Source organism: Glandiceps talaboti, chromosome 17, assembly GCF_964340395.1.
Source record: "Glandiceps talaboti chromosome 17, keGlaTala1.1, whole genome shotgun sequence".
In the NCBI taxonomy this organism is placed as follows: domain Eukaryota; kingdom Metazoa; phylum Hemichordata; class Enteropneusta; family Spengelidae; genus Glandiceps; species Glandiceps talaboti.
The window spans coordinates 19,689,709-19,705,730 of NC_135565.1; the positions used below are offsets into that span (position 1 = coordinate 19,689,709).

At 35.6% G+C, this 16,022-nt stretch overlaps 1 protein-coding gene across 1 annotated transcript; it reads right to left on the minus strand.

Annotated features, from left to right (window-relative positions):
* Positions 1-1,725: 1,725 nt before the first annotated feature.
* LOC144448329 (DBH-like monooxygenase protein 1 homolog) lies at positions 1,726-12,284 on the minus strand. The gene is made up of 12 exons (XM_078138525.1): positions 11,870-12,284; positions 10,870-11,022; positions 9,718-9,894; positions 9,510-9,593; positions 8,745-8,924; positions 8,415-8,517; positions 7,073-7,239; positions 6,196-6,390; positions 5,704-5,763; positions 4,739-4,872; positions 3,580-3,751; positions 1,726-2,718 (listed from the first exon to the last, which is right to left on the minus strand). The coding sequence occupies exons 1-12, from the start codon at positions 12,158-12,160 to the stop codon at positions 2,563-2,565; spliced, it is 1,872 nt and encodes a 623-aa protein (XP_077994651.1). The 5' UTR covers positions 12,161-12,284; the 3' UTR covers positions 1,726-2,562.
* Positions 12,285-16,022: the final 3,738 nt, after the last annotated feature.

The window sequence follows — 16,022 nt, forward strand, 5'->3', positions numbered from 1 at the left end:
AACATTTGGCTCAGTCATTTTGTAGAAGGATGGTATTAAGCCTGTCCAGTAGGAAGTTTGATTGGTTGAGGGCGCTGTAGTCATTAGAGGGAATACAGTGTTATATCTTAATTCGGTTTTATTTCATGGAATTGTGATTCCATTCACACACATGTGTGTTTATGAAATCTTCATTTATCAAGTACATGAATTTCTATTTGTTTGTTTTCTGTCTGTAGGGAGAGGATGGATGCCAGCCGGCAGAGCTGGAGTGGGGGTCAGGCAAGTTTTGATAGATCTATGAAAAGTCTGATGTTTCTCAAGAAATGACAACTAAACTTGAAAGTTTTATCAACCACTAGAAAAAGAAACTTAAAAACATTGAGTTCTTATTAATAGTGTATTTAATACAATGATTTCAATTTAAATGCAACAAAAACAGTTTTCTTGTTTCCAGGTCACACAGTGTGTGCTGTAGGGACCGAGTGTCATGCACGTTTCACTTTACCTGCATGCTCTCTCGACCTTTTTATTGACTATGTTAAAGTTGAACGGGTGACTGAATATATTTAGGTACAATCTTGGATAATAAGTTAAATTTCAAGGCCAACACAGATTTTATTCACAAGAAATGTCAATCTAAAGTTTACTGAGGGCCCTAAATGTAAATGCCAAGGTATTGCAGACATTCTATCAGAGTTTTGTTGAGTCAGTTTTAACATTTTCTTTTTTGTGCTGGTTTGGTAGTCTAGGGACTAGCTACAAGAATGTCTTGAACAAGATTGTAAATGTGTGTAGTAAAGTAGTGGGCGGAAAGCAGACTAATTTGAATGAATTGTTTACATCTCGTGTACAAAAAAGAAGCTAGGAAAATGGTAAATGACAAAGGCCACATTATGTCCCAGCACTTTGAACTTCTGCCATCAGGGAGACGATTTCGTGTCCCAATATTCAGAACAGTTAGAACCAAATCAAGTTTTGTGCCCACTTCAATAAGACTTTTCAAAAAAACTAAATGATTGTATTTTAAAGATATCTGCTGTGCACTGCTTTGTTTTTATCATTTTATCTGACCTACAGAGGTCAAAGATCATATTTCATTTTAAAGACATAAACGATGTGTACATTTTATTTTGTATTTATTGTATCTTTATTTTAATATGTGTTTAAATGGATCCACGTCATCGTATTTTCTCTACGTGAGATAATAAAGTTTTCTTGTATCTTGTATCTTGTATGCTCCAAGGCTAACAAATATTCCTCTATGTCATATTAAAGAGATTTGTAGTTTTCACTTAACTTTGTAAGGGGAGGGAGGTAGGGAGGGTTGTCAGTTGCCAGAGCCTGTTTACTTTAAGGTGAGATGTCGGGATACTAATTGGGGACCTGGTAGGATAGAGGTTGCAATGTGAATACTTGAATCCTATGTGCTTATAAAGGCTGCAATGGATTGTATACGCCCCAGGGAGTTGGGGAAGAAAAAAGGGCCGTTGTGCCACTTTAGATCAGTGCCAGGGGTAATAATAGTAACGCGCTTTGATTCAAGAGTGAGAAAGTGCTATATCAAAACCAACATTATTATCATTATACCAATAACTGTCTGTCTGTCTGTCTGTCTGTCTGTCTGTCTGTCTGTCTGCCTGTCTATCTGTCTGTCTGCCTGTCTATCTGTCTCAGTAATTATGTAATAGAAAAAATATACCTCAAAGGAAATGAAATTCAAGGTAATGTTTTATTCAGCTGCAATGGTTGGAATAAGTTTAACTTTTCATGTACATATCAAATACAGTGTTGACATATCCAAAAAGCCACTGGAGCATAGAAATCTCTCTAAACACATGAACATATTTTCACAACATACACAGTGAATTTATTTATAATTGCTATATGCTAGTTAGGTTGACAAGTTGCAGGCATGGATTTTACAGTTGATGGGAAAGTTTATAAATTTGACTGGTCAGAAATTTCCTTTGGATTGGTACAGCCCATTTCATGTTAGTGTTCACTGGCTCTGTTTGATACAACCGTGCTGAAAACAATAAGAAACTATAGATTCTACACTTTAAGATAGCAAGATTGAAAGAATACACTTTCTTGTTACATTTTGTCTAAATGAAATGAACTAATGTGCCACCATGCAGACATCAAAAGGTAGATATCAAAACAATGGCGCCTGTGTGTCTGAATCAAGATGCAGCTTCATTTAGAAAAAATGTCACAAAAAATTGTGATCTTGCTGTCTTTTTAAGGGTTGAATACACAGTTTCTGGCTGAATCAATCAGAGCAGTGAAAACTAACATGAATCAGGCCACATATCTTTTCATAGAATACAAACTTTTTTTTAAAAATGAATCATCGAGTATGTATGTCATTACATATTCACTTGGATTAGACCACTATGTAAAATGTATATTAACCCAGACCAAAATCTTGAAGGAACTCTTTAAATGTTTAATTTCGTGAACACATAAACAGAATACATGCTCTTTAGAAAGGTTGGGTAAACATTGGCTGTTTTAATATTGTCACATCATACAGTTAGTTTAGATGTTTCGATCCTTAGTTGGAGTATGTATACATGTTTAGATGAAACAAATGCCTGCTAACAACAACGCTATGACTATTTGCATAAACCAGTTGTTTCCTGAGACTGTTGCTGCTGAAGTTTTCTCTTCACAATCTCGCTGGGGTACAGGTAATGGTTCTGTCACTTTTAATGGTGAATGGGCGTGTCCCGTCTGAAATAGAGAATACATGTATATTGATATCACAAAATAACACCGGATCTATTTTTTGGTGTTTATTTTCTTAGCAAATGTGATCAATTTTACATCCTAATCTATAAATTTTGGTTATCTCTTTCAAAACGTACACTTTAAAAGTGAAAATACTGAAAAACAATCATAATTTTTGAAATGTTGCATTTTTCTAAGCGAAATATAAAAAGGTGTGAGAAAATAAAAACCCAAATAGATAAGGTGTTCATAACCAACAAAAAATTGGAAACGTTGATTACTTGAAAGCTGTACAACTATTGTGATAATATAATAGCTGACTTTGAATATTAACAATGTTTAATATCGATATTATGTTATTTTAAAACTGTACTTGTCGATTATTGTTATTAGTACGAATAAATGAAGTCGAGCCATGAACAACGTGTATTAAACCTCTGGTTTCGTAAGGTGAATAAAGTACACAGCTAAAACTTATGGAGTCTGAAAACAGGGCATTGCCTGGTTAAGTACAGCTATGAAGAACTGGGCCTGTGCAGGTATATGGATTCAGACCTGTGGCAGGCTTGAATTACTTAGGGCTGTGGCAGACCCGCTGCACCAGACCTGTGGCAGGCCTGCTGCATTTGTGTGACATGTCAGTCCTGTCATATGCATGTGGATTTTCTAGGTATGTGTGTATAGCAGTCGATTATAGTCGATAGGGTGGAGATCTCTTCAATATACTACTGGCATTTGTAACAAAATCCCTTATTTTAATTAACTTAATTAGAGCAAAATCACGAGAGTCTGGTTGGACTAATATGTATACATTGTGTTCAGGAGCCATTAAACACCAGTATCCTTCAGGTAAAGTATACTCACTTGCCAAAAGCTGGTGAAACCACCAAAAGCCATGCTGTAGTAAGCACCGCTGTCAGCAGCTTGCTGCAAGCTTGAAATTGATTCTGTGTCCCATTCAATCACATCCATTACTTCATATATTGTCATATTTTCCCACTTTGCTGGAGATCTGACGATTGGTGGGTCAACACCTCTGTAAGATGACATTTGTGTGAATATGATGAATTGTACACGTCACATGCACTGAACGTGGAATAAGACAATTGAGTCTATGTAAAAACTACTTGGCCACACACACCGTTCTGTTCATCACTTGCAGGTTAAATACCAAATGCAGAATGTGTTGACCCCATCATTTTAATATCAATGAAAGAGCAACGTTAAACCAACGTATTAAAGCGATAAAAAATAGCTACTACAGTGAAACACTCTAAAAGAAAATGGTAACTAAATAAAGAGGGTCGCTGATGATGAAAAACTCCCACTTACAGTGAAGAAGAGTCACAGTGCCTCATAAATAATTATATGTAATGAAAAAAGTCACTTGTAAAGCAGGGTCACTCCTAAGTGCCTATTACCTTCAGTGAAACGTCATCAATATTCAAAGTTTCTACTGACTCCCACGAGGCAATGTGGGCCACATCAATTATTCCCAAGTGAGGGAATACTGGATGTGACAACTTCAACTTGCTGTTTCTATGAAAGCGTGTGTAATTTATGTGATGTAAAACCTAGACTCTCTCACAGTGCTCAGAGCTTCGCATAAATAACTAAAACTTGCAGTGTTTGGTATGTATCTACTGCATAATTGTACTCGTATACTAGAATCCCAGTATCCATGTACTGTGCGCCCTCATCGATCACGTAGGGCTAACCGTTTGTTGACGTGTTAGGAGAAGCCGCTGCGCATAACACGTCAACAAAAGGTTAACCCTATGTGATCGATGAGGGCGCACAGTACATGGATGCTGGGATACTAGTATACGAGTACAATTATGCAGTTGATACCGGTACATACAAAACAACTCAGGTTTTAGCTATTTATGCGAAGCTCCGAGAACTGGGAGAGAGTCTATGTAAAACCATGCCATGACTTCCCAGGACCAAATGTTAATTAACATGCCATTATTTCCTGGCGTGGCATCTACGTCACTAGTTACACTAAAATCACATTACTTACATATCAAGATCGTCAATACCAACAGCACTGGCTGATTCGTTAATCCTTAAGAAACTCACACAAATATCCATTTTGGTTCGTGGATACGTGTACAGGAAAGCTTGACACATCTCTTCGTCTGTACCAAATCCATTCTATGACATCATAAAGTAAACATGAAATGTTACATTAACACTTTCCCTATAATACGTCATTGCCCATCAAAAGATGTTGATTTTCTTTATCATATAACAGATATATATTCCTACAAAATCAATTAATAGTATATTATGACGTCATAATAGTACAAATAGTATTCATGCAGTACACACTGTCGCCTTTTGCTTGATGATGTATCTATCCAAAGATCAGATTTGTATTATTTTAATGTATTAGTATAATTATAGAGATCAATATATCCGTACATTTCGTTGGGTTATGTACAATAAAGTAAACTTTTGGTGATTGTTTTGTCGACATTTACTTCCTCACAAACTGAGTCTGGTGTATTACATTAATGTCAAATACCCAAGGATTTAATTAGCAAACTTTTTCATATTTGTTCCCTCACGGGTTAATAGAGCGAAGACGGGTGGTGTTTGACGAAATTTCAGTGTAGTATGCCACAGTTTGTGATTATCAAAATGAAGGAACGATGGTGAAATTATATAATACAAACTAGATTAATTATAATACGTACGCAATATTATATCTGATAGTTAATGAACCTCAAACCGGCAACATTTCAATATAAACACACCTTAGATTATAAATTAATATTACTGAAACAACTACATTCTGCGTCGACACAGTATTTGATAAAGATTTGAGGATTGCCCAATACTTCGATAAACCTCTGACATCAAATGTGAAGAAAAAAATATGTAGGTTCTTTAGATCAAGTCGATAAAAAGAATAATGAAAAGTTTGATATAAAGAGCAAAAAAAGTAAGTAAATGATTTTGGAAAAGGAAAACAGAACTCACGTAGGTAACTGCCTGTCTCGAAGTAGAGTCAAATACGCATTCTGTAATCAATTCATCTCCCTGGAAACAAAGTAGACATGAATTAAAACGGTTATTCCAACACTTTGACCAGATTCAACTTTGATTCAACAATGCATGGTAACATTATGCTACCCCATTGACACTATCAAGTTATAAATTATAGTAATGAAATTGGCAAGACCATAGGCAAAGATCAAAGGGGTACGAGGGTGAGGGTGAATTTATCTTTGTTGCATTTCTTTTAGATGTTTAGGGAACCCAGAAAAGTCATTCACACCGACCCTGCGTCGTGCAACCTCTCTGAAAGCGTTAAGCAAATATGCAAATCTGGAGAATTGGCTCGTTGTACACTAGGGCGGGGCTTTTTGGAAAACACTCGTTTATATTAGAAATGGTACGAGGAAGTGCACAACAACAACAACAACAACAACAACAACAACAACAACAACAACAACAACAACAACAACATACCGGTTTGATTACAATTTCTTGGTGTAATCTTCTGATTTCTTGATAATTGAAATCGTAATGTTTGTCTTCTACAACATTAATTTCCTTGCCGTCTCTCATGTGAGTAACTTTCATTTGTCGTCCAAGTAAATGCATATGTAACGTAACACCAAAAACTGTCACATCTGTAGCGTCATCAGATTCGTCATACAGTCCCTACAAACAGATAGAGACAAAAACAATGTCAAATTAACTTTCCATTTAAATTGTTATAATCACAAAAAAAGTTTCGAGTTAAAGTGATGGATCGTTTTGGTCGAACCAATGAAGAGAGACATCTATGGTTCAATCGACAAAAATAACACTTTTGCACATTACAGATCTGTGATTGTTTTTTTTGTTTTTCAAATTTGTTTTCATGCCTGTTTTGATTTATCTAAACTAAGGATAGGTTAAAGGTGGGTCAATATGTATATTTTATAGAAATCTTTTTGGAAAATAGTTTTTTTTTGTCTTTTAATACTTGCACATGTGCCATTCGATGTCATTGTGCAAAGTGTCCTATTTCTTAATTCTGTTCTCGTATGTTATTCGTTAGTGTATATTTTTTATATTCTGTATCTACTGTTTTTAATATGTTCTTGTTTGTTTATGCCATTTGTTGTATGTGGAGGGTTGCTCTTATATAGGTGCTTGCCACCTGTGCGACTTTTTCCCTGACTTTTTGTCAAAGTTTAATAAATAAATAAATAAATAAATAAATAAATAAATAAATAAATAAATAAAATATAAAACATGTCTCAATTTCTTTAACAAATTTAACCTGTTATTCATACCTCCAATCATTTACTTTTATAACTGATCAATAAATCAAAAGAGAAACACGTGTTTGACTTACTGCTGTTGTAAGTTCTTCTGAACAGTAACTTTTGTAACTGAACTCCTCAGCTCCAGGAGGGATAGCATGGAACATGGTATTAAGTTGACCAGTCACTAAAGCACCACTGTCATATTGGCGTAGATTTGATGTATAGTGCATTCGTATCCCAGAATTATCAACCAAACCTAGAAATATTGGAATCAGACGAATTTGGGAAATCACTGATCATTTAATCTCTTTTTTGACTAATGGAAACGTTGTCAACTGGTGACACCTGTAACAGTCTGATGAGGAAAGACATTATCTTGTCTCTAAATGCAAGAAAATGTTTGGAATTAACATCACGTTCTCCATAGTATACTGATAAATTAATGTCTTATGGAGGACTGGTCTAAACAAAATGACCCAATTCGAGAATTATATACTTGAATTTCGATTTTACCACGTGCACTAAAATTGGTTTTAAAAAGCCAAGTGATACACTGTGTAGTTCAACTGACTATACGGAATTAGCTCGGTTTGCAATTGGTTATTTGATGGTTGCTGCGGATCAGGTTTTGGAGTTAGTTTACCAGTGAATATGCTTGTCCAAGTGCAAAGCTATCTATAGATATTGCTATGGACATGATCATGGTAACTATGCCATGTTAGAACCCTTGCATACCCCCGACTTCACTTTCAGACACACCTGAAACATCTCCTCCAATTATGATATCAACCTGTCCAACATCAATCCGAAGTTACATATACTACCAAACCAAAAATGACTAAAGTGTCCCAATTGTATTTCACTGTGAACACATGTTTGAAACATCCTTGTTTCATCTGACAGTGATGTTGATTTGTGTTCACAGTGAGATCAAATATATTATTTTAAAGCTTGCGCGATATCACTGTCTGTACATGTATTCTATTTTATTTGATGTAATATGTAACAAAAACGTTTTGTGAGATGAAAACAAAACTGTACACAAAAAAAAACATTGCGCTACATAATTGAAACTCTACGGTCACTCTGGTTTGGTAGTAACTGGATGATGAATTTTGAAACACCCAAGTAACACCAAAACAAACTGTGATACCAATCTCTAAAACAGTGTCTGAGATTACGGTAATTGGCTAAACTCTCAATATTGTATTACAAAAACACAAACAAACCCCCGTTGTTTAAGATATTGATGTAAACGAAACTGTATAGACACTCTGATTTGGCAGTAAGGGAATGATCATCTTGCATTCCACTATATTCCGAAACACTCCACGGAAGACCAGAACAATGTATGAGACCAATCAGTTTCTGCGTTTAAGGTAATTGGCCGAAACTCACATATGTGACTAAATGAAAAACTAGCAATTTTACCTTCCAATCGATCAGGATTGTCATAGTGCATTTCAACCATCAGGAAAGTAGGGTCTCCTTCAACTCCAAGTGATAATCCCGTATTATCTGGAAAATGAAAAATCTACAACAAAAAAGAGATGGTTCTGAACTGATACGTACCTTTCCCACTTTTTAAACAAGTAAGACCTAATTAACTGAGTTGCAGTAAACCTGAAGTTGTTATCTTAATTGCCAGTAATTCTACATTACATTTTCTGTCTTTCTTTTTTACATTTTGATAGTTGCCATATCTTCCAAAACTCGGCATAATTGCGGATATTTTTTGATGTAGCAGAGTACTATACCTACCCCTCCTCCAATGGCCCAGCCCATTACAACGGAACTACAGGTCCTAAAATCATCAGGCATATTTGGTGTGTAACACTCGTGAGCAGTTTGGTGGTAACTTTCATTGACTGGTCCGCGGCATTGATAAATGACCACATGGTGAACAATGGCTTCGTGACCTGTTTGAATGACTGGTGCATACTGCAAAAGAAAATATAAGCAATACACAATTTCAACATTGTAAAAAATATGCTTTTGATTGCATGCTTTTATCACTCACTTTCGCATTATGCACGTTTATACGAACTCACTCATTATCAGACTCTTTTACCATATGCTAAAATTTATAAATGTTTATTCACTTGTTTCTTTGCATCCCTCGGCTTACTTTCGGAAATCCGATTGATGCCGAAAATCAATGGTTATGGCAGTGGCTAATTTCGCCAATTATTCGTTCAATACACAACATATACATGTAATTATGAACACACTTTCTTTTCAGTTCGAGTATTATTAACAAATTTCAGAAGTGTTGTGACGACAATTTCATAATTATGCAATTTATGTTAGATAAAAGATATTTAGAAGTCACGTCCTCCCGCAATTTATATTGTCATAGTAACTATGTAAGTAGGAAGAATACTACATTTATAACTTACCACAATAAGGTGGTGTTTACCGTTCAGCTCTGGTAACTTACCACAATAAGGTGGTGTTTGCCGTCCAACTCTGGTAACTTACCTACCGCAATAAGGTGGTGTTTACCGTTCAACTCTGGTAACTTACCGCAATAAGGTGGTGTTTGCCGTCCAACTCTGGTAACTTTTGGCCGACACATGCATAAGTAGTCTGTCTGACCGGAACAGCAAACTGGAAAATACATATTGTATTTCGATTAGAAACCTTGTCATCGGCATATTCAGGATCATTAATTAACAAAATACGAGTTGTATGGTTTCAAAATGAGATAATTTCACCGAAGACAAATACTTACGTTATTAATGACCAAGTCATGGTGATACATATTAGGTCCATCAAGGTCTGGGGCGCCCTCTGTAGATACTGAGAGTAGTTGGACACTTTTTGACCCTCGATGTTCATGTTTGGCGATTGGTTTGTCGTCCTCCGGGTCTGCTGAATGGTAAGCCCATATTACACGAAGTGTGTCACCCTGACATGAGATGAGTAAAATGTTAATTTGAGGGAGATATAGCAGACCTTAGCTATTAAATATGATGACGAATCGAAGTCAGTAGAGTAGGAATTCAAAGACGAGAGACTCAATGTGCATTCCGTCTGTATTAATTAATTAATTAATTAATTGTTTATTTATTTATTTATTTATTTATTTGTCTATCTATCTATCTATCTATCTATCTATCTATCTATCTATCTATCTATCTATCTATCTGTCTGTCTGTCTGTCTGTCTGTCTGTCTGTCTGTCTGTCTGTCTGTCTCTCTGCCTGCCTGCCTGCCTGCCTGCCTGCCCGCCCGCCTGTCCGTTTGTCCGTCTGTCTGTCTGTCTGTCTGTCTGTCTGTCTGTCTGTCTGTCTGTCTGTCTGTCTGTCTGTCTGTCTGTCTGTCTGTCTGTCTGTCTGTCTTCATAACATACATGATTATCGTTCTAGTATTCAACGTTGGTTATATCATAGACAGTGAAGAACTCTCTATGGTTATTTATAGTATTAACATTATATATATGTATAGTAAACTTGATCACATAATGCAGTGGGTGTAACTTATATTCACTGGTCCTTGTATAAATAATTGATTTGTGAACAAAGAAAGAAAGACATGAATTCTGTCCTTTAATCAACTGCCATACTATGCATATTGATATTCTTCTTTGAAAGATATAGAAATAGGGTTACCTTAAGACCCACCATCCCCACCCCACAAATACACACACATACACACACACCCACCTCCCGAACCTAACAGACAAAGAAAAAAGAAACACACACACATACACACACACACAAACAAACAAACAAACAAACAAACACACAAACAAACAAACAAACAAACAAACAAACAAACAAACAAACACTAGCACGTCTTAAGTTGATAACGACGATGAAACATTAACAATATGGCTACAAGGTCATGATTTACACAGTATAAACAGATTGATTTATACCAACCGTGATCAGCCAATCATGGTCGTCGTCGCATGTGTCTAATTTTCGTTCAAATCTGAGCACAGTGACGTCATTTTCCTCTTTCCCCATTAGTAAGTTATAGTCGTCGTCTTTGTCATCGATGACAGGTTCAGAAAATGACGTCGAGTGACGATCCTGAGAAAAAGAACAAATGAATAGTCATGTTTTAATTTGAACTGTTCACATGACTGTCTTTAGAATATATTAAATACTCGATGGTTAGAATATCAATCCAATCAAACCACAAACGGAGACAAATTACTTGCACTATCTATACCACATGCAAGTTAAGCTGTAAGCATTCCAACAACAAAATACTGGATTTATTGACTAGTATGGTCTTTCTACGTCATAACACGCGCCTACATCATATCAGTTCTGCAGTGCGTGAAATATGAGTATTTTTCGTAACTTTTAATTATGGTTGTACAGGTAAATCTCTCATTCTAAACATTTCCATTCATTCAGCAGGAAAATACTCGACAATTTTTATGAATATATTTTAGAACGTTCGTAAGACACAGAATTGGAAAAAATGAAGTTTCTGGGTCACCTACACATACAAAATTATAGCTAAGATAAGCGTCTCTCCTTTGTTCTTTTACACAAGTTTAGAGGGCCTGCTTTGACTATCTGCAACCTTAGTCAGTGTATACAGGTCAAGTGATTGATTATTCTTTTAGTGTGTCGTGTATTATCATAAGTGTCCGCGATACTTTATGACAGCTCTGGTATCAAAGACGAATGATATACACAATGAACAAACAACGCAGTATACCACAAAGTACAATGCTCACGAGGAGCTCGTAGGAATGACCTGAGACGGGGACAGTAAAGAGATTGTGAAATATTTGAAAATACCAGCGTGGTTGGTTTTGTTGGTAGTGTTTAGACATTACTTGGTGTAAAGCGATCCAGTTGTCTGCAACTAGTGGCCAAGTGTGAATCATGAAACTGAATTTTATATCTTGAAAAGTCTTACCGTAAATCTGACGTCACCATCATCCAACACCCATCCCATAATCATATCTGATCCTGGCATACCACCATTGGGTGAAAATCCCAAGCCAACCCAACCTGTAGTTCTGACGTGAACTTCAAAAGTTATCATCTCTTCGTCGTACTTCCAGTACAAGTGGAAATTTTCATAGCCGTCTAAAACCGCGTTGTGGGTGAAACCGTTCGGTGCTGGTAGCGGTAGCGACGACGACGTCAACACCAATGCAAACATCGAGAATGCGCATAGAAAGATTGAAATCGGAATACGGATCATATTGTCGAGAAGCAGTACATAGGAACTTAAAATGGTTCCCTACAATGAAAGACACTTTATACTTGTGGGGTCGCTGTGATGAGCTCCAGTGATTTCACAGTCATGTGACTTGTTGGACTATAAACAATCTTATGAGCGAATGGCAAGAGGCGTTCATATTATTATAATAATATAAACAGTTGACCTGACGAAGATGTCGCATTTTATTGTTTAGCGTATCACAAATCTTACCCACCTTTTCTACATTGTTTTCCTGGAGCTACCTTTATGTGATCCCCAAATCATTATTGACTTTGATAATAGAATAAAGTTAATGTTATTTATTAAGACGTGTCATTACACTACCTCTAGATGGTAATGACCTCTAATTAACAGAAACAATGTCTTATTTTATAAATAATTGACCAATTTTTAGTGAATATATCTTTCGTTCCTTGGCGAAAAAAACCCTGGTACTGCATGGTTTAAAATGCCGACTACACATGCCGTGGTATTTGTGTCAAAACAGGCGGCGATTACTTTCAAATTGAAGTTCAATGTCGAAATTGAGAAAAACATATATGCATTTTTTGTACTTGTTTATTGGTGAAAACCTGTGATAATGGTCAGCTCATATTGTAGTACAAACAAGTAGCCGAACCCAAATAACAATCATTGTTTAAACATGCCAAGGTCAATCTGACCTGCCATCGACCGAATTTCTAATCCTTGGCCTCAATATAATAGGCTTTCATTTCTGTTCTTACTCGTAGTCGCGCGGGCCGTTTTAAACAGGTGGAATGTCTGACCAAAAGTATATTTTAGATTTGTAATTTAGATGTTGATATCAATAATATGGATATTGTCAACTGTTTGAAGCCTAATACCAAACATTTATTTTTCGCCAGTGAGACCATGTCTATGTCACGTGACAATTTACGTCATCATGAGTTGGTTGTCGTATGTCACTTGGTCACTCAGGTCAACATTTCCGTTTGTAATCCATTGTAGTCTCTGGAATTCCGACTGGTCTATGTAAACAACACGAGACTATGACGTGTTGACTACAGACTGTAAATCAGGAATCGGCGTCTAACTATTATATGTAACCATGGTAACTATGTGTCGACGGTATGTACCAAGGATACTATAAAGTACAATCCAATCATAGAGACCAGGCGTACGTAATTTTTTTTTTTTTTTTTACAGAAAATATCGATATCACTGAGTATCAGTAAATGTTACAACCGTTTCGGTACTAGTAAGAATCTACTTAAAACTCCCCTGGTAAAATTAACACATTAAACTAGTGTGGTAAAGATCGCAATAATCACATACAGTGGAGCTGGTTCACTGAAACGGACAACTCAAGAAAAACAGTTGTAAAGTTCGGTAAATTTAGAAAAACGAAATAAACAAAATGGCTCTTAAAGGAAAGGTCAGATCAATAGTGGCATACATTATTGTAATTGCCACACAAGGGATGATGCTGACTCATAGCGACCACTAATATTTGAGTCGATTTAAGATTCAATAAATCAATAAGGTGTTACATTAGTATGTAATGGTTATTTATTATACGATGAAGCATTTAGGACATCAACCAGATACACTAGGTATGTAAAGATCATGTGATTTATACGCACATCATAATTCATGTATGTACCTCATAACACAGCCTACGGTTGACTGCTAACTCGCCAAACGACAAAACTGATCCAAACACATGAATGTGCAAACCATCGTACAAGCATTTAGGACATCAACCAGATACACTAGGTATGTAAAGATCATGTGATTTATACGCACATCATAATTCATGTATGTACCTCATAACACAGCCTACGGTTGACTGCTAACTCGCCAAACGACAAAACTGATCCAAACACATGAATGTGCAAACCATCGTACAAGCATTTAGGACATCAACCAGATACACTAGGTATGTAAAGATCATGTGATTTATACGCACATCATGATTCATGTATGTACCTCATAACACAGCCTACGGTTGACTGCTAACTCACCAAACGACAAAACTGATCCAAACACGTGACATGAATGTGCAAACCATCATACAAATAAGTAAAACCAAAGCCTCTTTTACGGCGGCGAATAAAAATCTGGAACGGTTTTTGAAACTTTTGTTAGATATGACTTTAATATAATCCCAATGTCGTGCACCCTGCACTACAGTATTGAATCACCTGTGGGTAAATGTATTTGTGTAGCAATACACATAGTATAGTGTAATATATGCACTTATATTTACATGTTTGGTTGCATAATATCCAAACATAGTCGCCCAATGAACCACAATTTTAACCTATTTCTGTACTTCTAATAGACAAATTCGACAGACCTCTAATTGACATGTACAATGTCTCATTATTGGTGTTTTAACAATTTTCAGTGAATATTTCGTTGTTTGTTTAATCGAAATATTAATACAACTAGTACAGATGTAAAAGACTCCTCTTGCAGAAACATATTCTCTGACTTGTGACAATGTTACTACTAATAAATTACATGAATGCCAAGTGGTTAATATCATTTTTTATTCAATTATTTTTTAGCCCAATTTTAGTACATTTGACACCGGCTTATTTGATGATTACGTGTTTTTTTTGTTTTCACAAAAGACAAAGTAGTTTTATTACTTAAATTCAAACTGAAAACTAATTTTTCATCCATGTGGCCACCCGAATTACAATTACGTTCCCAAGCATTAGTAGTCAGTTTTATTTTATCTACTTTTATCATTGGTATGATTTGTTAATGTAGGGATGCTGGAGGACCTCAATGCAAAGAAGTGTTTCACTTACTTTAGTACTGTAACATTTATTTGTGCTATTAAAACTTGAATAATGATATATAATAATAATAATAATAATAATAATAATAATAATAATAATTTTTTACAATGCAATGTTCAAATTGATACAAGATGTGCTGAACGAGTATTCAAACAGACAAAAGAGCAATAATAAAGAGTGTTGCCATGGCAATTGCTGAAGGGACGATTGGTCTGGAAGCAATGCTGAGGTCCAGTTCACAGTCACGTGTTTCTGCTGGAAGTGGGTCAGTGACCTTTATTGAGTTGTGGTACACGATTTCCTAGAGAAATAACATATAAACAAAAACATGATTAATATACTACAAATACCAGAGATGTGACATGACGTCATCACATTGAAGAGGTTATACACCATTAAAACACATAGTTATATTACAAACGAATGATAATCCTTAAGAAGACAGAAAAATACCTAAAATATTTTTCCCCTTACAGGTTTTACTAACTTTTACTTTTTTACTTAAATATATTTTTTACTTAAAACGTCTAACTTGCAACAAATTTAGTATAGCCCAAGACATTTTACAAACTCGAACTACCCATAAATATACTAATAAAAATTATACTAAATATGAACAGAATTACAAGTAGGAAACATTATCGAAACAAACAAACAAACAAACAATTTTGATTTCAGTATACTAAAGTGACGTTGTTAACAGTACGTACAGTGCTAGACTGGCAGAAAGATATTCGTGTAACTTATCTGTGATACAATGTATAGTGTATATATATGTGTGTGGCCAGAATACCTGATACGTTGATTGTATCAATTTTATGAACAAACTTTTCATTTATGTAATTAATATTCATACGATAATATTTATCTCAACGTAATCAGTTCTTGTGATCATAAGGTTTATACAGTTTCACTTGATGTTTTAGTTAATGTGGTATAGTGTCCAGAGACAGTCAAACAGGCAGACAGACGGGTGGATAGACAGACGGGTGGACAGACATACACAGCTACAACACAACTTTTCCTTTGCAGATCTTATAAGGGGGAATAGAATGGACCTTCCCTCC

What these genes read in the sequence shown, in the direction of transcription:
- LOC144448329 (XM_078138525.1), bottom strand. Translation starts at nt 12,160, where the DNA reads ATGATCCGTATTCCGATTTCAATCTTTCTATGCGCATTCTCGATGTTT. An exon ending in GCAAACACCACCTTATTGCG is followed by an intron (nt 8,925 to 9,509) that starts GTAAGTTACCAG and finishes TTTCTTTTGCAG; the next exon opens with TATGCACCAGTCATTCAAAC. An exon ending in CGAGACAGGCAGTTACCTAC is followed by an intron (nt 4,873 to 5,703) that starts GTGAGTTCTGTT and finishes ATGATGTCATAG; the next exon opens with AATGGATTTGGTACAGACGA.